A 23,338-nucleotide genomic window follows, 5' to 3' on the forward strand; every position below is an offset into this window, starting at 1 on the left:
CATCTTGTTCTTGATACATTCCAACCCTGTCCTGGCCTTAGAAGGCCACGGCAACAAACGTTCAAATCCCTGGGACACACAGAGAAGGTACCCGTGCTCAACATGAGAGGAAAAGTGCCTGGGCAGAGGAGGCAACCTGAACAGAGGCCTCTGGGGTCCCTAAACCTGCTGTGTGGCCCCATCTCTGACACTGCCCTGCAGACATTTTTTACTATACCTTTGGTTTCAGACCAACCTCCACATCGTGTTCTCAAACCCTGATGAACATGTAACAAGAGTTTAAAGTTATAAGCTGTGAATCAGAATCTCTGTAGCAGGGCTCAGAATGTGTTTCTAATCAAGCTGCTCAGGAAGAGCAATGCAGATAACCGCCTCTGAGCTCACTTTGGAATTATAGGATCATATCTTGTTGCTGGATTCCAGCCTCCCTGTCCTGTTATCAGTGTTTAACTTTCACATTGGTGCCCATAACTGATTACATCAGTGAGAGCTCAGGCAAAGGCCTCACAGCAATAAGCTACAGACAAGAGTCATCACACAAAGTTCTCGCTGCTCTGCCCTGTGGGCCCCACTGCAGACATGTGTACAGGTCCTCAGATCACCCAGCTCAGGCTGTCCTCATGACCCAGCTGGCATCCCACGAGCACAAAGTGAGGGGTGTGGTGAGCTCACACACTGTTCTCTATGGCGAGATGCTAAACTGAGACCTCAGCCATCTGGGACCATTCGAGACACCCAGGCCCTAGCTGTAGGAGGAAGGTGTCGATATCAAGACTGATCAAATTGCAAGTTGCATAATGCTGCTCTCCTAACAAGTTTCAATAGCATCTTCCCCCCTCCATCCTAAGTCCTTTCCCTAGACTATCTCATGTTGCTGTCCTGGCAAAGGATCAGCTTCCTCATGTTTCAAGATGGCTTTCCCAGATGGTACAAGGGATTCTGGAAGAAATATCTCTCCAGATATCTAGACAGAGGGGAAAGGTATAGCTAATAACTCTCCTTTCCTGACTGTCATGTGTCATATGTGTTCCACTCTAATGTTGTATAATGTGTATAATGAAGGTGTGCATGAAACAACTATTAGGCCCTTGCTTAGTATATACTTACCATTCTTGTCCTAATTCCCAGGAACAGGTCTCTGATGTCCTTTATTCACTACACATTTTCTCTGAGGAAACTTCCCTAAGTGTTTGCCTTGTGAGATCTTGATTAATTAATGAAAAATAATTAAATAGGCTTGGCTGCAGGGGGGCAGCAGGCCCTGTTGGTAGCACAGGACTTTCCTGAGTTCAAATGTTACATGTGCTGGGCAGACGGGAGCAACCCTCAAAGACCCCAATGTCATCAGGGCCTGATGATGGAATGAATGTAGAGAGGGGAATGGTCTAGCACTGGCTGCAGACCTGGTGCCACAGGGCCCCAAGTGGGCATCATGAACCTGGCAACCACAGCCCAGGCAGCTCTCAAAAGGCAGTGCTGTGTATATACACTTCAAATTCAGTAGGACTAGAATCAGGCCTGCAGCCGGGGGAAGGTCCAGCCCATGTGCATTCTCATCTCATAAGGGCCCAGTTGGGCCTCCCCAGGCTTGAGCTATATATAGAATCCACAAGAACACAGAATTCTGGTGTCTGTCTCAGAAATAGCCTGGAATGCCTGGGGGTTCTGTCTGTGAGGTCCTAATCATGGACCATGAACCAACCTAATTCACTCAGCCTCTTTTCAGCCAGTCAGTAACAAAGACATAGTATCTCTTTATGCCTGTTTCCCCAGTTCTATACAGGTTGAGTATCAAAATGCTTGGGACTGGAAGTTTTCATATTTTAGAAAGTCTACATATGGATAATGAGATACCTTGGGGATGGGATAAAAATGTAAACATGAAATTCATTCCTGTTTCCCCTATACCTTACACATATAGCCTGAAAGCAATTTTATACAAGTTTAAATAATTTTGTGCATGAAACAAAGTTTTGACTATGTTTTGAATGCCACCCATCATATGAATTCAGGTGTGAAAATTTTCACTTACGGCATCATGTTGGTGCTCAAAAAGTTTCAGATTTCAAATTTTTGGATTAGGAATGCTCAACCTGCATTTGAGATAACAACACTTTTCTTCTATCTAACGATAGGGTTGTGGGAAAGCAGAAAGATGTGTGTCATGAGATCTGTGCTTGGGGCTCATCAGTGTAAGTTAGAGACTGTTCAGAGGAGATGGGCTGAGCCATGCCCCTGCTTGTGCACAGCAGCTGGGACTGTGTGGGCTGTGATGCCAGGGTAAAGGAGATAAGAAGGCTGGCTCAAGTGTCAGTCCTGCCCATCAGGAGCCACAGGGATTGAGATCCTGCCCAGATGAAATTAGGAATGGATTAGATTCCAAATTCCAAGAGCATGGAAGGCCCTTTCTACCTGGGTCTTTCTTCATTCTGTTACACTTCCACAGAAATAGTGACTAAATCACTGGTTAGGGTGAAAGTCAGATTTTGGCCTTATTCAAATTCTAATTCAAATTGATTTTTGACTAATTTTGATGTAGGAAATGCCAGCTAGGCTGGGGAACAATTCATTGGTTCAGAACAGTCTCTTTGAGATGTCATCTTTCACCAGCAGGCAGCTGCTGACCTAGGAGGAGGCAGTCTCCTTTTGAAGACAGCAGCACATAAGACTCTGATAATCATCAAAAAGTGAAAATGAAACCTGTTTTCTCCTGGAAGATACTGCCAGAGTGTCTGGGAAGAGGGCATTTTGTGTCTGTCAGTCATAATCAAGCTTTCTTAGATGCTTGGGTGTGAGAATGCCCTAGAGAAGAGGTACTTTCTCAAGGGGCCTTACAGCTTTCAGAAGGGAGCCTGCAAAAGTGAGTTATTGCTGGAGGAGATGGAGATGTGTTCTAGGTTCTTGGGAATCAAATCTAACAGCAGGTGTCAGTGATGCCTGAGGCAGAGTGCCATTGAAGGACCACTAAAAGATGGTTACAAGGTCCCAGGTGGCCCCTAGGTAGACATGTCCTAGGCCCCACACCTCCCACGCTGTAATTGCAGGGCAAAGTCACTACTGCTCACAACAGGCCCTGCACTCACTCAGCTTTTGAACAATCACTTTCTTTACATTACTTTTGGTTCCTGTCCAACTCTCCTGGCTAAGTACTATGATGTGTTTTTCTGCAGAAGAGGAACCATTCTTGCCCCAAGGGCTCTATAATGTGGGAATGGTTGAGGACATTCCCACAGAGGACAGAGCAAGAAAGGCTGTGCATCTTCATCTGGGTATGATCTCAAAAACCTGGAATCCAGAGATTTAATATCTGCCATAGAGGAAAGAAAACTCTAATGCCCTTAATTGCTTCTTCTCTCAAGCTCTGTGAAAGATCTGCATGCCATAATAGCCTAAGCCATTGTTAAATATTATATCCTGCTTCATTTCCCTTTGTGAAAATAGCATCTCTTCTGTTCCCAAGTGGAACACTCTGTCTCTTCAACTAATGATTGGGAACAGCAATATCTAAGTTCAGGAAGAATCTCTCCAGGCCATGGGCAATCATGTTAATGACTTAAGATAAATGTTAAACTAGGCAGGAAAGAAGCTGAAGTGGTCTGGGTCTGGGTGCTATCAGAAGGTATTTTGTATTAACAGTCAGCACCAAGGTGTCATGGGGAGTAGAGGACAGAGCTTGGCCTTAACTGACAGATTCTCCAAGACCTTTGTGGCTTTAACTGCCTGAAGGCAGCAGTACATGTGTGTTAGATCCTAAAGACTCCACTGCTTACTCCCACTGATCAAGCTGGTTAGAAGGCAACTTTCACAGATTCATGAATGATCTATGAAGAGGAAACTCGGGGAGTCTATGCAGGTTTACATTTCCTGTGGTCTGGGAAGATGTGACCGGGCAATGGGAGGAGGAAGCTTCCCTTTCTATGGGCCTGAATAGTCTTCCTCCCACCTCCGGATTACCTTAAAATACTTGTCTAGGATTTCACTGTAGTTGCTGCCTTTAGAGAACCAGCCATCAGGAATGATCTCAGCTTCCAGCCACTGGATGATGCGACGTCGGAGCTCATCACGGTTGGACTGATAGCAAACAACTGCAGGAAGGTGGAGGATGTCAGCTGAGCAGTCAGGGGTGGACCCCAATGACATATGGCACCCACTGTGTGGGAGGCTCGGTGCCCAGGGTTCTGCAATGTCATCTGGGCACCCCAGGGAGATAGGATTAGTACATCCAGGGTACACAACTGGAAAATGCCTAGCCCAAGATTCAAGCTCCCATCTCTAAAATATTTGTAAAGATTTAGACTATTGAAACAGAGAGGTTTCACAGTTTATGTGAGAAATAACTACAGCAGAAAAATAGAGGACACTTTCATAAAGGGAAATCAATCAATAAAGCAGCTCTCTTGACTCAAAGATGAGCTGAAATAATACATGAATAAATGAGAACATTATAGTCTTTTATGCCACTAGGTTTCTGATTCTCTCCAGTTTCTCCCTTTCTCACCAACTAGGTCCATCCAAACTCTCCCCCACCCAGAACTGTATACTACCTGCATCATCCTTTATTATGAACAACAGAATGTGAAGCCCAGCGAGGGCCATGTTGAAGCCTACTCTGGACAGCTGCTGTCCACTGGAAATAACAGGGTGTGCTGAGAGGCAGGTGGATGGGGAAGCAAAGGAGAGAAAGCTTTGGCAGAAGAGAATTCCTGGAAGACAATACATGTTGTGGTGAAAAGGGCACTGGGCCAGGGGAATGAAAATCCGGGAGTTCTTCCCCAGTCTGCCAATTCCTAGCTGTGTGATTTAGGAAACTCACTTAGCCTCTTTGAGCCTCAATGTCCTCATCTATAAGGTAATTACAGTAAGATCTACCTCACAAAGGCTATTGTGAGAATCTAAGGAAAGTATATGTGAAAAAGCTCTGTAATTATAAATCATGATAAAATTTTAGTGATCACTAACAGAAAACCACAGAAGTCTTACTGGTATTTTTAATTATCCCCTTTCCAAAAGAGTTGTGCCTTCTATTTGCTAGTCTCATGACATGAGCATGTCTTACAGGATGTTGAAAAAAGAACTCAGTGGCTTTCCTGTTCATGCAGTTCAATTACTACTCAGGAAAAATGGGAAAACATGGTCAACATTCTGACCCAACCAGCTGCTTCAACTGGCAAGCACACACACACAAATGTAGCTTTGCAGCTTTTCTGAGCTGTGTTGAGAAGTGGACAGTTCTGGGAACACAAGTTCTGATGCATAGAAGATTTTATGAACTTGGCAGAGATTGTGGAACACAAAATTCCTATCATGAAAAAAACGTCCTCCCTGAGATGCAAACAGTAGAAAAAATGGGCACTCACCTGGGCTAGCAGATGGACTTACGGATTTCTTTTCTGCAAGACAAAAAAAAAAAAAAAAACAAAAAACGTGTAATGCAAAGTGGAGAAAAACAATTTTTTCTGTATTTCTAGGATTACAACTGCTCCACATATAGAAGACTACCTGTAACCTTTTCATCATTTTGTCTTGACTCCTTTCCTTTCCTTCTTCTAGGGCCCAGGTATGGGGATCTTCTGTTTCCTGCTTTGTCTGGTAATTTAGGGCCATTGAATTATCCTTCTGGCCTCACAATGGCCTGCTGCGCTGAGGGGGGGGTTACTGGGATTTTGAGAATTCATATGGAGAATCATTCTCAACAGGGAGTGGAGTGGAGACTATTACCTGGGAAACAGCTTCTTGTTTCTTCAAGGAAGGTCAAGGCTGAAAGGGGCTGGTATCTAATTAGCAACAAATGTGGGACTTCTTCCATCTTATTCTAATGACAATGGTTTCAGTCCAAAATAGGGGAAACAATACCACTACGGTTGAGAGGTGCCCAAATTAAAAAGCATGGGGGAAGTGAAACTTACCTACTTTCCAAAAAGGTACATAATTAATTTAAGGAACTTCCTTATTATTGCTTATTACTGTTGGGGTCCTCCTTATCTACTATCCAGCTGCAGACAGTGCTGAAAACTCCCCTGGGGATCTGATATAGCAAACCCTAGGCAGCAGCCTGGGCCGTCCAGGGCAAACCCAGCAGGCTCATGAGTGGCAAGAGGATGCATCTCCAACCAGCCGGGTGGTTTCCACAGCTTTGAGAGGCTGTGGTCATGACAGAAAGGCCATGTGGTCACCCAGGCCACACTGCTCTGTTCCTCGGCTCCCCATGGCTGAAGCTACCTTGCAGTGGTGAGAGCACACCTTACCTTTGCAGTGTCCATCGTAATCAACCTGGATTTTGGATCCAGTAAGGCAGGCGTCTCGATGAAGTTCGCAGTGGTTGAGGTAGGTCTTGCCGTTACTGCCACACACAGGCCTCTTGTGAGGTTTGCATTGCTGAAACATACCCAGAGGAGAATGTGCAGTTATGGATATAGATATACACATACACATACATACACACACACACACACACACACACACACACACACACACACACAGCCATTTTGTAAGGGGACTCTCCACCAGCAGAAATGGTGCCTCTACACCACCAGGGCACAGGGAGTCACACTTCTGGCCATCAGTAACCCTACCCAACTTGACCCTGCCTCAGTTGCCTATGGCCCTTCATCCCTATCCCGGGCCAGGGTCATCTCTTCTATTCAGTGAAGAAAGAGATACCCTAAGGTTTGAATGTTTGTGATCCCTCCAAAATTCATGTTGATACTTAATCCCCAATGCAAAAGTATCAAGAGCTGAGACCTTTAGGAGGTGATTAATTAGGTCATGAGGGATTTTCCCTTGTGGATGAGGTTAAGAAGTGAATAAAACAGTCTTCCTACAGCATTTGACCCTTTTGGCCTTCTGCCTTCTGCCATGTGAAGATGCCACATTCAGGGCGCCATCTTGGAAGCAGACATCAGGCCCTCACCAGACATCAAATCTGCTTGCACCTCAATCTTGGACTTCCCAGCCTCCACGACTGTGAGAATTAAATTCATATCGTTTATTAATTACCCAATCTCAGATATTTTGTTGTGGCAGCATGAACAAACAAAGACACCCCACTAACCACATCAAATTAGCAGAAAGGGCATTTTATTAAAAGTCAGGAATTTGAATTATCTGTCACTTTCGGAAAAGTCATTTAATGTTTCAGAAGATCTAAGCTCCCTTAATATTCCAACATTCAATGACACAAAACAGCCAGAGCTGAAAGCTGGGAGTGTGGAGAGACTGATAGGCAGGCAGGCATAGGCATGCATGCATATACACACATACACACACACACACACACACACACACACACACACACACTCTCTCACTCCAATTTTTCCATAGTCTAACTATAAGGATCTCTTGCTTTGTATATATTTGGGGGCCACTTTGGTTTCCTCCTAATCTCAAGCCTTTGTTGTGAAGGTAGAATTAGGGTTGCCTGGGTCTTTGTTAAGTATCAAAGATAATCATTAAGGACAGGGAAATGGAACAAAGTTCATTTGGCAACTAGTTTATGCTTTGGCTGCTGAAGGTACCCAAATCACTGGCAAACTCAGTTTCATTGGACATTTTTTTTTTTTTGGTTTTGTTTTTCATTGGACTTTTATGGTTTTTAAAAGGGAGAGGCGGGAAACAAGTTTAGCTCAGATCCAATAAAGAAGAACCAAAACAAGAAAGAGCAGATGGTAAAAAGAAGCTCAAAGAATGGGAAGTGGATGGCAGCCCAACCTCTCCAATTTTAGTTGAGGATACCAAAAATACGCATTTCACTGAACCAATATTTATTATGGAGTGCTCACTATGGGCTGGACAATGGGCAAAACCAAATGTGGGCTCTGTATTCACAGCATCTGTTGGGAATTAGTTTGCTCAAAGTTGTCCTAGATGTGGGTTAGCTGAAACCAGACCTCAGGTTTCCAGATCCTAAGTCCAGGCTTATGCCAACCATACTGTGGCCTGGTGCACTGCTAGTGAGGACCTTTCAGGGCTAATGGATCCCCCACAGAATCTGGTTTTCAGGTTTCCAAGTTAGAAAACTTCCTTTCTGGGGCAACAAATTAGGATCCTTAACCTGGGGACTAAATTGGCTGTATTTAATTTGCAGAAATACGTGTTTCCAGGTTATGGGTTGGTCTGACAGAAAAGAGAAAATAAGTGCCTATGTCCAGGGTATTTATGTTCACTTTAGTGGCAGAACTTGTCAGAATCCAGCCTATAAAAGAAGTATTTATCAAAGGCTCTCTTTGTTTTTTAAACATTTTTTTAAAAACCTTGCATCTCATCTAGTGTTTTTAAAAATTTGCGTATCCTCTGACCTGGCAAGCCCTGGTGTCAATCAATGCTAGAGAAATAAAGGCAGTAGCATGTAAGGGTATTTGCATAAGGATGTTATTGGTTATAGTGGTAAACAACTCATAGAACCAACTGAATGTCCATCTATGGGAAAACGATTGAATAAATCTAGTTACTTTATATTCTAAATATCATGCTGCTACAGTGAGTTAAATGAGTTAAAACTGCATGTGCTGATCTAGAGTGTTGTCCATGATGAATTAACGAGTAAACAAGATAAACTGTATATATCTATATCATAATGCTATTTTTGCATAAAATAGGGGGAACCATTATGTCTACAGGAGCATACAAACCCTCATGCTTATAGTAACATAGAAAATAAAAACTGATTTTTATTTTAGAAAATAACACTGGTTACTTCAAACTAACGGGATTGAAGGATTATGGGGGAAGATGATAATTTTATGTCTCTGTAAATGTCTGTACAATTTCACTTACATAAAGCAATTCTTATTTTTTAATTAAAAAATCATATAAAGCTAAATATTTTTTTAAAAAAGAAAAAGCATGCATTAAAAATCAGGAATCTAGAATAAAAATCCACACTTTTCAGAGGGATGAGGTATGCTTTTATAAAGAGAATGAAATCACTGGCACTGCCTGCTGACGGGTGGCTCCGCAAGGTAGCCATACTGGCCTTGGCCACTGTCCTGTGGCTCCTGACATCAGGACTTACCTCGATGCAGAGACAGGTGGGCTCTCCTTTCTCTGTGACTGCGCATTCCCGGCCAGCTCCACAAAACACATTGGCACAGATCTTGGATTTGCTCCTCAGCTCTTCCTAAAACACACAATCATAAAGGAAACCATGTGACTGAGATGAACTCATCACGGGATGAGCCCATAGTGAGATTATCTTTCAGGCTTGGGCTTTGCTCTGGAGCCATGACTCATGGTCTTAAACAGCTAGATGCTGGGTCTTAAACAGCTAGATGCTGCCTTCAGCAGCTAGTGCCCTACTCCCAGGCACTGCTTCAGCCCAAGATCAGGTACCTCTGAGTCTCTGTTTCTCAAAGAACAAGAGCTCTTTTCTTGCATGCTTCCTTTCTTCTAAAAATGCTTATTGAGCACCTATGCCAACACTATGCTAAGGGATGGAGATACCAAGGACACACCTTGTCCTCAGGAAGCTCCATGACACTTAGAGGAAACTCACAAAGAAAGACACATTTAGAAAACAACACAAGAAGTGCAAGAACAGGGGCACTAGGGAGCTGGAGGGGAGGAGAACAGTGAGAATCAAAGGATACTTTCTGAAGATACTAAGCCTTAACTGATTCTTAAAGAATGAGAGGAGTAAGTTAGGCAGAAGTGGATACATTGCAGAGAACTATGAATATCTGAAGGACCCAAACTTGGCTGAGTGGTGTTCAAAGCAATATCATCTCAAAGTGCAAAAGAAGGATGGCTAAACCATTGGAAATATGGATTTGCTATTTTTGCTATGGACCTATTCAGCCCCTGCCCAAGTCTGCCACTGACTTCAAGATTAAGAAGGCTAAACTGCCTAATAGAATTATCCTCAAATCATTTGCTAGTCAGACATTACTGTTCAGACATGTGCAGCATAACTGACAAGGCAGGGAATGGTCTCAGTGTATGGCACCTGAGAATGTGGGGGTAATGATAGGCATTGATCTGTTGATGGCTCATCCCTTCCCTCCCATTCACTAGTGGCAGAAAGCCAGCCCCATCTCATTCACCACTCAGCACAGTAGGTGATGGTTACATGAAGGAGAATGTGATATCCCCAGCTTCTCACCCTGACTGGCTGAGCAGGCAAAATCACGAAAGATCTCCAGGCCCAAGGCCACTGGGCCAGCACTGGCTGTGACAAAACCAACAAAGAACACAGGAGGCACGATGCGGTGATGGGGTTATGGGGCTGGCTGTGTGAGGCAGGGATGGAACCCAACAGTTCACCCTCCCGGCCATGTCTACCACATTATGCATACAACTCACACCCACAAGTCTTGAACAGTACAATTCTTATAGTTGGTGAATGTTTTATATCCAAGAAAAAAAAAAAAAAAAGCAAAAACAAAGTAGAGGCTTTCGAGCTGAGGCGCCGTATCCAATACAGCTGATCGACTGCCACCCAGAGGCTGCTCTGCAAACTCCAGGTTATTATTTTCTGTCCCAAGCCAGCTTGCTGGTTATGCGGGGTTCCCATTGGTCTAGAAGCCGTTCCCATGCTCACATTTCATTGGTTCACATGCTGTTGCTAAACCAGTTCTTTTTTGAATGTTGCTAAGGCGAATTCAAGAAAGCTAGCAGGCGGGGAAGAAAGAGGAAGTAATTCCCAGAAGGCTGTGGGGACTGCAGAGCTGTTGTTTCCTAAACAGGGAGTGGAGATAAAAATCAAGGATATTCTCCAGGCAGGGCCCTGGCCCTCTTGTGGAAACTGCCTCGAGAATGTAAGGCAACACTAAAAAGGAAGAGGAAAAGGTTTTTGCTGACGATTTGTAAAAAACCTCAGATATGATTACCTTCTCCTCTCCCAGGAAAGGACACTCTATCCAAGGGATACAGGCAAACATGCACCCCCTGTGGGTGTGTGCCATGAGTTATGGACACACAAATGCATAAAAAAGCAGGCTCAGACACATGTCTGCACTCAGACACCCACACACAGCTCCAAAGGCAAACACCCACAAACTTCCACTCACTAGTTTATGTCCTTTAAGTAGTGAGTTTCATTCTTTAAGCCTCACATGTCCTTGTCTATTAACCAGCCCCACTCTGCGGAGATTCAGTGAGATACATTTGGAAGTACCAACTGTAAAACAAGCTGCCTATGAAACGTGTTATTCATGGGAATGCCTTATAGAGCTGCTTACAGAAAAGCCTGGGGCATTTATGGAACCTTCTTTTATCTTATATTGTTTGCATAAGTATTAAAAATAGGTTGAATTCAACCAAGTCATTTTTCAGGAATAGTTCTCAAAAATCCATTTGGAGAAACAGGTACCTTTTGAGTTATAACAACTAATATTTGAATAGCACAGTTAAAATTTACAAAATGTTTTCATATCCATGATTTCATTTTACAGGGAAACCCTGCAAGAATAGGTATATTATTATTAACCCTATTCTATAGATGATGAAATTGAGGATCAGAGAGGTCAAATAAGTTGCCCAAGGTCCCAAAGCTAGAAATGAGAGGAGCCAAGATTCCAACCCATATCTTCAACCATTGATAACTAAACTCCCATTTATAAATAGCCGGCATCCTGCCAAGTTATTTTTATTATATGTGATTTAAGCTCTTTGATAACTCTCTAAGTTAGACATCATTACTAGCCCCATTTCACAGGTGAGAAAGCCAAGCCTTAACCAGAAAGTGGCAGAGCTAGAATTCTGCCCAACCAAAGGGAAAGCAGTTTATATTTATTTTCATATCCAGATGACATAACTTAAGGAAATTATCATGGAGGTGTGAATTGCATAATTAGCAAGTGACGGGAGAATGTGCGTAAGAGTGCGTCAGAGATTTAGATTTGAATTACCCACATCCCACCTCTATTCCTTACTTGCTGGTCATGGGCCAGGTACTCTCTTTAAACCTCAGCTTCCTCATGGGAAAAGTTGTAGTACTGATTCTTAGAGGGCTGTTGTGAAGATTAAAGGGGATGGACTACATGCAGCACAGTGCCTGCCACACCAACTGAAAGTGGCTATTATTACAGTGGGCAATTTATTTTCAGACAACTTTCCCACTGAGATGCTGTCACTACCACCTTGGGCTGTCATGTCCCCGTTTTTCCCTGTCCTCCCTTGCACTGCAGTGATAATATAGAACAGGACCGACTGAATGGAAAAAACAAAAGGCCCATTTGAAGAGCACACAGAGGTGGGGGAGCCACTAGTTAGACAATCATTCCCTCTTTGCAGGTGACATGTCTGTCAATAGGTGGCAATCTCTCTCTTTGTCTCGCACAGCCCCGCGCCGCAATGCAGAAGTGCAGTGTTGGCTCCTGCAGCTCCACCCAGCTCTGTCCTCCCAGTGATAAGTGGTGCGGGAGGTGGGAGAATAGGGCGGGTGCCCCACAAACACGGGTAGGGGGATCTACCAACACAGGGGAGATCTCATCTGCAGCCTCATAGCCCTCCCCAGTGATCTCCATTCACAGGCATGCTTTAATGCAGAAATCAACGAGGAAAATTTTCTCGAGCGAGACAGCCTTTGTGCCATTGAAAGCCCTTCTCCAAGTCCTGCCTAGAAAGTTCCTTAGGGTAGTGGGTGGTCTCACCAGTCTGCTGAGGGACTGATTCTGAGTGGGAAAAAAGAACACCTTGAGAAGGTTTGAACATGCTCATGGGTTGGAGCAATGGTGGGAGGGCTGTGGTGAGGAAGAGGGAGATGAAGCAAGGTGGCAGGTGGTAGTGGGGAGAGGGGTGGCTCTCGATGGCTGATCCAAGGGGCTCTCCACAGAGACTATGGGCAGTGAGAACCTTGGAAGGTTTGGGATTGGGCAGGTAACAGGATGGATATGCTTTGGAATGTTTATTTGTGTTGGGTCCTTTCTGAAATCCTGATTCAAAGTGCAGGGCAGCCCGGATGGTGAGAGGATGGAAGCAGGAAAACTGGCCAGGTTTAAGATTGTAATCTAGTCAGGGATGACAAGGGCCTAGGCCTGAAGGCCAGTGTTAATTTTAGCACCTTCAGCAGAGAGAGGCACTGCAGATATCTCTGTCCTCACAACCTCTGTGGAGGTCTCTGTATTTTTAGTCCCATGTAACAGATGCAGAGGCATTGGAGAGTCAGAAAAGCTCTGTGATGCATGGAGGCCTGAGAGCTGAGGAGGCCTGATAACTGGTGAGAGGTGAGTCAGGAGCAGCATGAAGGTCAGTCTGACTCCAGAGCCTCAAGGTTCCCTTTTGGGGTACAATCAAGGCAGGGAGCTTTGGGGAGAGGAGACAGTTCCAAGGGCTGGTACAGGGTGAGGTCACGAGGTACAATGCAGTTCGTGAAAATAAAATAGAACTGTTTGCTCTGGAACTGTAACAATTTTAGGAATGAGGTCCCAAAGCAGTATGAGGATTTCATGCACGTGTAGATAACCACATTGGCACAGGGATGTTCTCTAGGAATATGAGGTTACAGACAGTTTCAATATTACAAAAGTATGAATCTGTAAGTCTAAATGTACCTGTCAGAATGTAATTCATTTGAGTAGGGGTAGAGGGTGTGTTTTGGAAGTGTAGACACAAATCAACAAAATATCTGCCTGCAATGGAGAAACATTTGATTTCTGGCTTTATCTTCTGCATCATCTCCCTGACTGGTCTCCCTGTTGTTTTCATTTCATGTGTTGCAAGCTGAGCTCTGGAGATTCAGTCTCATGGTGAGTTTTCACATTGCAAACTCCCCTTTGTAGAAGACAGACTGGGAACATTCCTGGCTTTTTGCTAGGTAGAAAGTATCTGAGCAATGTTCAGCCATTGAATGGTAATAATGACACTTCATGCTTGTACAGCAATTTTGGTTAATCTGTAATTTTTACTATCATGTTTGATTCCCAAACTCTTTTAAGATAGGCAGGCAGGGGTTACCTCTGAGGCCCTTCCAGATTTAAGATCCTATGGTGAAAATAAAACTGAGGCTCACAGCTACATGTGACTGGTCCAAGTTCTCACAGTTGTAGAGCTGAGGCTTGGCCCTAGGTCTGCAGACTTTAATCCCAGCCTCTTTCCACTAAACACTCTACCTCTTTACAAATCAAAGCCAGGAAAGGTGTTGTCCTGAATCCAAGGTCTTAAAAAATGGAAATTAATTTTGCGATCAAGAAAGATCCTTTGCAAGTAAATGGAGAAGCAAGTTATCTGCAAAACTACCAACAGAGGTGATCACGTATCTGAGTCTCTGGGCCAACCAGAATTAAGTCTGAACATAAAATACACTTTCAATGTTTAAAAAAAGTCTTCTGAAATAAAAAAAATTTCTGAAAAAACAGTGTGCTTTGGCAGGGAAGGAAGCTTACACGCAAAGCCATAAAACCGTCAGCTTAATATACCATCATTTCACTAACATGAAGTGGGTCAGCTCTGTCCCCTCCATTCTTTTTCTCTTAACAACTCTTTTAAAAAAGAACAGCTTTACTTAAGCCAAGGTGGAATTTTGGCTCCACTTGCCACTATTCTGCGACAGAGTGGCTTTGTTGACGTGAGAAAGGCTCTCTTTGCTTTGCCAGAATTAGTCATGGAAACTTCACAGGAACACCAGGGCCCCTCAGATATACACAAAGTACCATGGAGCTGGGGACAAAGGAATTCACAGAACTGGGGAGAGCAGGGGGAGGTCTGCAGTGGGGCATATTGGGTGAGATGCTGGTTGCCCAGGCAGCTCTTCTGGAACCCAGTATCACAGGCCTAAGAAAAGCAAAGAGAAAGAGCAAAAACACTTCAGGACCTTGAAATCTGGCTGGAGTATCTCCTGACCTTGTTCAAATCTCTCTGATTTTTTTTTTTTTTTTTTCTGAAAAGAAATGTGTTGGTGTATGCTGCATATGCTATGGAAAGAGAAGGAGAGAGTGGTGATTTCTAGTAGTGGTGCTGATGTGTGTGGCAGGAGGTACTGCATTTGTGCCGTCTGTACTTTAAGTGTCCCTTCCTTATATGTGCTCCCAATCCGTCCCTCATCTCAAGGTTAAGGCACCAGGGCTAGACCCAGGTTTTGTGGGGCCTAAAGCTTAAATGGTTTGGGGAGGGCACTATAAGAAAAAGAATATACAATTGTAAATGCAAATTGCGTACAGGGCCTTGGAAGGGCCCTTGCAAATAAAAGTTCTGAAATCAAAGTTTAATTAGCTTCACGGTAATCCAACTCTCCACTTGCCCTATTATTTTCTTCATAAACAAGATCTTTTCAGTATGGCTTTTGAGCCCTTAGTCTATTAGACAGAGCCCCATTCAATATTTGATGCACATATGGCTTATCTCACATAGACTCTAAGAGGCTTGCACACATCAGCTTCCCATGGACCCACGATAGTGTACTGCCTGAGAAAATTCTTAACAAATGGTTTGTATATTAAATGTCATTTGTAGGCACAAAGTTTCGGTTATGTAAGATGAGTAATTTTTGGAGATCTAATGTATAGCACATGGCAATGACAGTTATAGTACTGTTTGTATACTTTTAATTTGCTAAGAGGTTATATCATAAGTTAAATCTTCTCAACATGCACACACACAAAATGGTGGAGGTAGTGAATATGTTATTTATTTTTTTTTTTTTTTTTGAGACGGAGTTTCGCTCTTGTTACCCAGGCTGGAGTGCAATGGCACGATCTCGGCTCACCACAACCTCCGCCTCCTGGGTTCAGGCAATTCTCCTGCCTCAGCCTCCTGAGTAGCTGGGATTACAGGCACACGCCACCATGCCCAGCTAATTTTTTGCAGTTTTAGTAGAGACGGGGTTTCACCATGTTGACCAGGATGGTCTCGATCTCTTGACCTCGTGATCCACCCGCCTCGGCCTCCCAAAGTGCTGGGATTACAGGCGTGAGCCACCGCGCCCGGCCATGAATATGTTATTTAGCTCGATTATGTGATCATTTCACAATATATATGAATATTAAAACATTAAAACATTTGTACACGTAAATATATGCAATTTTTATATGTCAGTGATATCTCAATAAACAAAAATTATTTTTAAATGTCATTTGCAGTCTGTTCAGATTAGTGCAGCAGCCAACAGTGTCACTTAGGATGTCATGGCTGGGCTCCTTGACACCCAAATAAGAGATGTGTCACCCCACGAGGATTAGCTTTAAGATTAAAAAAAAATCTATTATGATGCTGTCAATCAAGAATTTTCTTTTCTTGTGAGATGGAGTCTCTCTCTGGTGCCAAGGCTGGAGTGCAGTGGTGTAATCTTGGCTCACTGCAATCTCCATCTCCTGGGTTCAGGTGATTCTCTTGCCTCAGCCTCCAGAGTAGCTGGGATGACAGGTGCATGCCACCATGCCTGGCTAATTTTTTGTACTTTTTAGTAGAGATGGGGTTTCACCATGTTAGCCAGGCTAATGGCAAAACAAAAAAGAGAACGGTCTGTGATGATGAGCAAGATGCAAGCTCCATGACATAAACCCAAAAGGCAGGCCGGGTGTGGTGGCTCACACCTGTCATCCCAGCACTAGGGGAGGCCGAGGTGGGAGGATTACTTCAGCTCAGGAGTTCCAGACCAGCCTGGGCAACATGGCAAAACTCCATCTCTGAAAAAAAAAATAAGAAAATTAGTTGGATATGGTGGCATGTGTGTATAGTCCCAGCTACTCAGGAGGCTGAGGTGGGAAGACTCTTTGAGACCAGGATTTTGAGGCTGCAGTGAGGTAGGATCATGCCTCTGTACTCCAGCCTGGGTTGCAGAGTAAGACCCTTCCTCTAAAATAACAACAGCAAAATACCCAAAAAGGAGCAGAGAATGTGGCTGCCCCTACTACAGGAGTGTCTAACCTAGTTGGGGTGATGAAACAAGAATACAGGCCAATGCAGTCCTAAGTAATGGGGCGGCCAACTCCAGGAGATGGGACTTCATAGAAGAGATGGAACTTGAGCCGAGCTCTTAAGAAAGGTAGGATCTGGATGGATAATCTGTACGTTTTTGAGCAGGAGAGTGTTAAGAAGAACAGTTTAACAGTGGCACACAGCAAGAAATGGGTGAGGCGGAATTGGAGGCAGAAGGAAATCAGCTAGAAAAGGCCTGGGGTGATGAGAATTTCATCTACGGGTAGTGGTGGCATAGTTACAGAAGGAAGAGATCTAAGAGGAATCTCTACAGAATAACGAGGTCTGGCCACATTCTGAATAGAGAGAGGAAAGAGAGAGTCTGGGGAGCTGCCAGATCTTTGGGTTCGAGGGCCTGGAGGGTTGGTGGTGTGTCTCTGTCAGAGATGAAGCCTGGGAAGGATGTCCCATGAGAGTGGGGTGGGCAATGAAGAATCAGTTATGGACATGTGTCTCAAGGGACAGGGAAACATCCCACCAGCAGTTGCCAATATTGGCTAAAGATGTATATCTGGACATCATCTGTGTAGGGGTGAGAAATGGAGGCAGAGGAACAAATGAGCTCAGGAGGAAAGGGTGAGAGTATAAGGTTGGGGGTGGTTAGGATGAGGAGGGAAAAGGGGGAGCACAGAGAGCAGGAAGAACAGCCCACAAAAGGTCTCTGTGCAAATCAGAAAAGGCACCTTCCTCTCCAGGGAGATGCAGCACCCAGCCAGGGTACAGGGCTTGGCTAGCAAAGTGCAGCTTGGATTTCAGCCCCTGTCACTTCCTGATGCAGTCAACAGCCTGCACAACGGTATGAGAACTCTGACAGTAAAACAGCCAAGAGAGTAGAGTTGGAACATTCAGAGAACTGGGAGGAAAACCAGGAAGCCTAGAGAGCTCCCAGAAATGGATGATGAGTGCCATCATTCGGCAAATGTTTGGATAAAACAGCCAAAAAAAAAAAAAAAAAAAAAAAAAAGCTTTTAAACTTCTGTTGAAATAACCCAGAGGGTAGACCAGGCAGAGGCAAAGATGTCCTGTGTAAGAAGAATTAACGCAGGAGGACTGAGGTGGGCCCTGGACACATCTCTGCCTCTAACATATGGTGTGACATGGGGCAAGGTGCTTGACCTGTACCTCAGTTTCCTCAGCTATAAACTGCAGAGGTTATAGATGATGCCTAAGTCCCTTAAAATGTAAGAATTCTATTAATTAGAAAGCTCAGGAATTTACCACTTCAGATGTTCCTGTATACCAAACTTCACTCTCCCAAGGAAGCTAACCTAAATGCCCAAACTAAAGAAACTGGTTATGTATATAGCCACTTGAGGGTGTTCCAGGGTTTTTACTGGGTTTTGAAGGGGGGATTAAAGTTGGCTCTCATAGTCAAAGGATTCTTATAAACAATGCCTTTTCACTCCCTCCCAGATCATGGCAGAGGAAATCAGGGAAGCAGTAATGGGACTCCAATTGAGTGGCCTGATTTTGTTACTAGTGAACTGGCTGGAACCCTCTACTCCCCTAGAATGCTATTAATAAAGTTTTTATTCTACTTGCATTTTCCTTGCAAGGAAAAAAGGGAAGAAAAGAAAGGAGAGAAAGGCTAAAGGAAATTCACATGAGATTCACAATTTTTCATCCTGCCAAGAACCTGTCACTGAAGTATGTCTGGGGTTGCCAGGGCTCACATTTAGTCAGCATTCATGCTCTAATTATTTCCACATGTAGTTCAAGGAAAATGGTTGATCAAAAGTTAAAAAAAAAAAATCCAAACACCTACATCCTAGTACCTTCAACTAAAAGAAGGGAGAAAGCTCTAGGGCAGCTGTGGGAAAATTCCCAAGACAGGCAGTTTTAGAAGCATCTCCTGCAGTGCCTGCCACATTTAGGCCAACATCCCTGCACATTCCCATCCCTCCATCCCGAGCAAGCTCACCCTCTACCTCCTCCAGCTTCCCAAGCTCTGAATCCATTAGGATTCACATTCTTTGGAGTTGTAAGTGGAATGTAGGATTTATTCCCCTGATATTGTGGAAGGCAGATGAGACTGGTATTGACTAAGAGGTATCTAGTTCTCCTCTCCACCCATTTTGCCTTGGGTGCCACTGAATTTAAGTCGTCCCTGGGTGGTTCCCGATACCACATACCTGCTGGGAATGGAATCCCCTGTGGCAGAGGGCTTGCATGCTTCCCTGAGCTGGAACAGTCCTGACCATCCCTTCTGTGACTGCTTTCCATGACCCCAATTTGCACATTATTCCCCCTAAACCTGCAAGCTAAGCCACTGTTCTCCAAGGTGGTCCACATGCCCTGGCACTGAGTTGGATGCCCGACAATGTCATCTACTGCCTTCTACCTGAGCATGTTTAACAAAGTCTTTGGCACATGGCGCAGGGTGTTTTTCCTCTCTCCTAGGTGACTTCATTGTTTATGTAGCTAGCCTCAAGATCCTTGGGCTCCTCACCTCGAGCAACCCTCCACTTCTTAGGGACCCTGGCTACTGATGGCTTTGGGAAGTGTCTGTGAACAGAGCAGGTAGCCACAGCAGACTAAAATAAAACAAAGGGTCCAGGGCTCCCAAGGCTCCATGTTTTGAAATGAGAACTCATTAGCCTTTGAAAATGTCAGCATGATGAGGAATTGCTAGATGCTTCTTTAACCTTCAGACGGGCAGGGAATGTCCCACAAGACCAGCTAAAAAAATAATGTCACCATCTGGGAAGTCTGATTTATCTGACTTGCCCAAATTCTTCCTGTCCTTCAAGGCTTGGCCCAAGTTACTTTTGATTGGTATGAATCCCCCCTTCCTTCTCTGAACTTTGATTCCTCTTTGTATGAAGTCATTTTGTTCACTAAAAAAAAAAAAAAAAAAAAAAAAAAAAAAAAAATTTATTTTAAAAAAAAAAAAAAAAAAAAAAAAATAGAACTGATTGTGTGGATTTTGTCTTTCTGGATTTTGTCTTTCTGGAGCCTTTCCTAAAGGCTCCTAGAGGACAAAGATTATGTTTGTCAGTCCTTTTGTAGGACCTGGCATAGTACCTCATCCCACTTGGTTAACCTTTGTTGAAAGCAAAAAAGGGCGGGCTGAACCACACTGCCTGGGAGACTTGGGATAGGGACAGAGAGGAACGTGCCTGTGCCAACTCCTTTCCTGAGGCTGCTCCCTCCCAGGACTGGTTTTTTTTGAGGAAATAGCCTAAAGGCCCTGCCCTCCTCCACCAGGCCATAACTATTCAGTCTGGAATTTCACTAGAGATTGTCCTAGGGCCACAGAAAGACACTGAAGTGTGTGTGTGTGTGCGCACATGTGTGTGCACGCACCTATGTGTTAGGGAGGTAGACAGGAGAGCAACGGGGGACTAAAATGGCTTTTGGTCATTTCCTCTGTCCACAGTTAACATACACCCTAACTGAGACATGCTGAGAGAATCTGAACTTACTGAAGAGGAAGATACGTTAATGGGAATGTGGGGTACCTCAGACCAAAGCAAAATTGGGTGAGACTTCTGAGTATAGGGTAGGGGCAGACAAAGAGCTGCCTGATACCATGGGGGCCTATACTAGGCAGGGTAGAGATGGAGAGAAGCAAGTGAGAAGAAGGCAGGAGAAATTGTGGAAATGGGCTTATTATCCAAGGCTGTTGCTTTGTGTCAACTCTTCTCAGGAACCCTGCCCCTACACCGTCCTCTGAGGTAGAGGGAGGCAGGCTGGTCAACCTTCCTATACAAGGGAAAAAGCTTCTTGCCTTGCTCTACCCCTCCTCCACTCCCAGAATGTTCTGGGGATCTCTAACCGCTGGCTCATCCACCAGGCTGACCTTGCAGTGGGCTGTTATCCACTGAAACATGAGTTGCCAGGGGATGGCGAGGCCCTAGCTATGCCCAGGTGGTTTATTTCCCCTTGGATTGGGCACATTAAAAGGCACTGTGATGCCCAACCAAGAGGTGAGACCATCTGACAGAATGGTGGAGGCTGGGAGGACAGTAGGCATGTCAGGACAGTAGGCATGACTGGAACAAAATGGAGCTGGGAGACCCAGCATAGCAGAGCAGCACAAACCTCCACTTTAAAAACAGGGACAGGCCAGGCGCAGTGGCTCACACCTGTAATCCCATCACTTCGGGAGGTCTAGGCAGGTGGATCACTTGAGGCCAGAAGTTTGAGACGAGCCTGGCCAACATGGTGATACACCCCTCTCCATTAAAAATACAAAAATTAGCTGCGTGTGGTGATGTGCACCTGTAATTCCAGCTACTTGGGAGGCTAAGGCATGAGAATTGCCTGAACCAGGAAAGCAGAGGCTGTAATGAGCCTAGATCTCACCACTACACTCCAGCCTGGGTGACAGAGTGAGACTCTGTCTGCAAAAATCAAAAAACGAAACAGGGACAAAGTCCTGGGAATCTCTGGGGATAGTGTGGCTGCAAAACAGTTAAGGTTTCAGCATCCTGGCCATTATTCTCTAGTCCAAGGATGCAGACAGGGTTAAAACCCAGCAAGGAACTCCAAGCTAAATGAAGTCTCCATATGTGTGGCTCAGTAGGGTTCTAGGAGAAGCAGACAGATGTAATTAGAAGTTCTCAGACATTGTGTTGCCACAGCAACTGCTGGCCAGGAGAAAAGTGGGGGAAACCTGGAGTCCGAGGGATACAGTCTTCCAAAGAAATGCCAGTGGTGTTCATCATGCTTGGGCTTCATGGCTGGCTCCTCCAGCTTGCCCACCCCCAAGCCCTCGAAGACCCTCTCTCTCAAATTCCTCCTTATCCCCATTCCCACCCCTGGATCAATTCCAAATGCAAATCAAGGGCTCCCTTCAGACAGCATCCAAAGGAGGAATGAGGAATTCTCAGAGGAGAGTGTGCTGAAGAGAGAGTTCTTCCAGCAATCTCTGGTCCCTGGTGCTTTCTGGAGCAGAGTAAGCATCAGTTCAGGAGGCTGCAAGTTTAATGTATGCATCACTCTGGAGCACCTGTGAATGTGGCCTTCAGCCACATATTTTATCATCCAAATGGGGACATTTCAGAGTTAAAGGAAACCTTTTAAATAGACACACTTAGACAACAGGCCTAAACTGTGTCATGTGGTCACCTTAATTACTAGGCTGCCTATGGGATGGGTAAAATTGTGGTTTTTATTTTAGAGAGTGAGGATGCTAACCTGGTATCTATGGGTCCCCAGAAGCCCAGCCATAAATTCTGGGACTGAATTTTCAAGGGGGCATATACTTTTCAATACTCAAGAGACCAAAACCCAATAACCTAGGAAAGACAAACCCTAATTCACTACTCTTGGCATGAACTGCCTTTTGCAGCCTTAATCTCCCTTGTTTCAACAGCCACAGGAGAATTTTCAGGGTATTCTGCCGCTAGGAAGCTGGGGAGCCTCAGCAGATGGGACCATCTTTGCTTCTAAGTCTAGATCATTATAAATCCTTCCAACTACTCCTCTAAAGAGACAATCATTCATTTCACATGTTGTCACCAAAGGCAGAATGATTCCCTATTCACTGTTCACAGCAATAAAGTGGTCAGTGGAGTGGCATTATTCTACAGCAGTGAGACCTAATAAATCTGCCCCTGAAGGGGAGTGGTTTCCAGGAGTGCATTCTTCCACATTCTTTAATGTCTGAACGGAAAACAGTGGCACAGGAATCCCGTAGTCATGAAATCAGGGAAAGGTCAGGCTCTCCTGAGGCACCAGCAGAAATGACTGTTTTAGACATAAGATAGCCAGCCTAGATATTATGAACATGTGGTTCAGCCACAGGCTCAGTCACAAAATTGTAGGATATTTAAAGGGTAAGGCCCACCCAGAGTGTGTCTCCTAGAATTTTCTCAGAGACTCCGGGAATCACAGCCATCTGGTAGGAGTTCCTGACAGTTACTTAGTGACTCAGGCTGGTGGTGGCCCTCTCCTCAACCCTGGTTTAAGGCTGGGAGTCACTGGGCCAACATGCCTAATTTATTGCACCTATTACCCAGACAGGTCCTGAAAAGTAGAGCACAAATTTCTGAGCTGAATTTGGAACTTTTCCAAGATTTCTGGGGCGGTCAGGAGGGGCTCCTAACCTGTAAGCATCCTTTTTAACACCATTGTTCTCTGCTGGGCTTGTGTGTCAGGAAGTTCTGGCACCCCCTGCAGGTCTCCTAGATTTTCATAGTCCAGTTTAGAGGAATGTTAATCTGTGGAACAAATTAAGAACTACATAAAGTCAGTTTCTTTGAAAAGAAAAGCAACAATCCAAACACAAATTAATCTTCATTTCCTTATCATTATCCATCTATTTCCAAACAAGTAAGTACTATACAGGACAATCAAACAAACAAACAAAAAAACCAAACATCATGCCAAGTGCTGGGGGCTCAAGGGAGAGTAAAGGACAATCCATGTCTCTAAAGAGCTTGTAGTTTAGATGAGGAGCTAGGAGAATGAATACATGCAATTAAATAACAGAACACCACAATCTAATAAGAGACAACTCAAGACAATGTGTGGCTAAGTGCAA

At 44.4% G+C, this 23,338-nt stretch overlaps 1 protein-coding gene across 1 annotated transcript in view; it reads right to left on the reverse strand.

The window, feature by feature from the left end:
- The window catches only part of FSTL1 (follistatin like 1), a 54,579-nt gene that overhangs the window by 10,487 nt on the left and 20,754 nt on the right, over nucleotides 1-23,338 (reverse strand). The window contains exons 3-6 of the mRNA XM_017513526.2: nucleotides 9,011-9,115; nucleotides 6,246-6,375; nucleotides 5,358-5,390; nucleotides 3,955-4,085 (exon numbers count right to left, since the gene is read on the reverse strand). Of these exons, the coding sequence (XP_017369015.1) occupies nucleotides 3,955-4,085; nucleotides 5,358-5,390; nucleotides 6,246-6,375; nucleotides 9,011-9,115 (399 nt within the window). The remainder of the gene's footprint in view (nucleotides 1-3,954; nucleotides 4,086-5,357; nucleotides 5,391-6,245; nucleotides 6,376-9,010; nucleotides 9,116-23,338) is intronic.

This window comes from Cebus imitator, unplaced genomic scaffold, assembly GCF_001604975.1.
Source record: "Cebus imitator isolate Cc_AM_T3 unplaced genomic scaffold, Cebus_imitator-1.0 Scaffold494, whole genome shotgun sequence".
NCBI lineage: Eukaryota > Metazoa > Chordata > Mammalia > Primates > Cebidae > Cebus > Cebus imitator.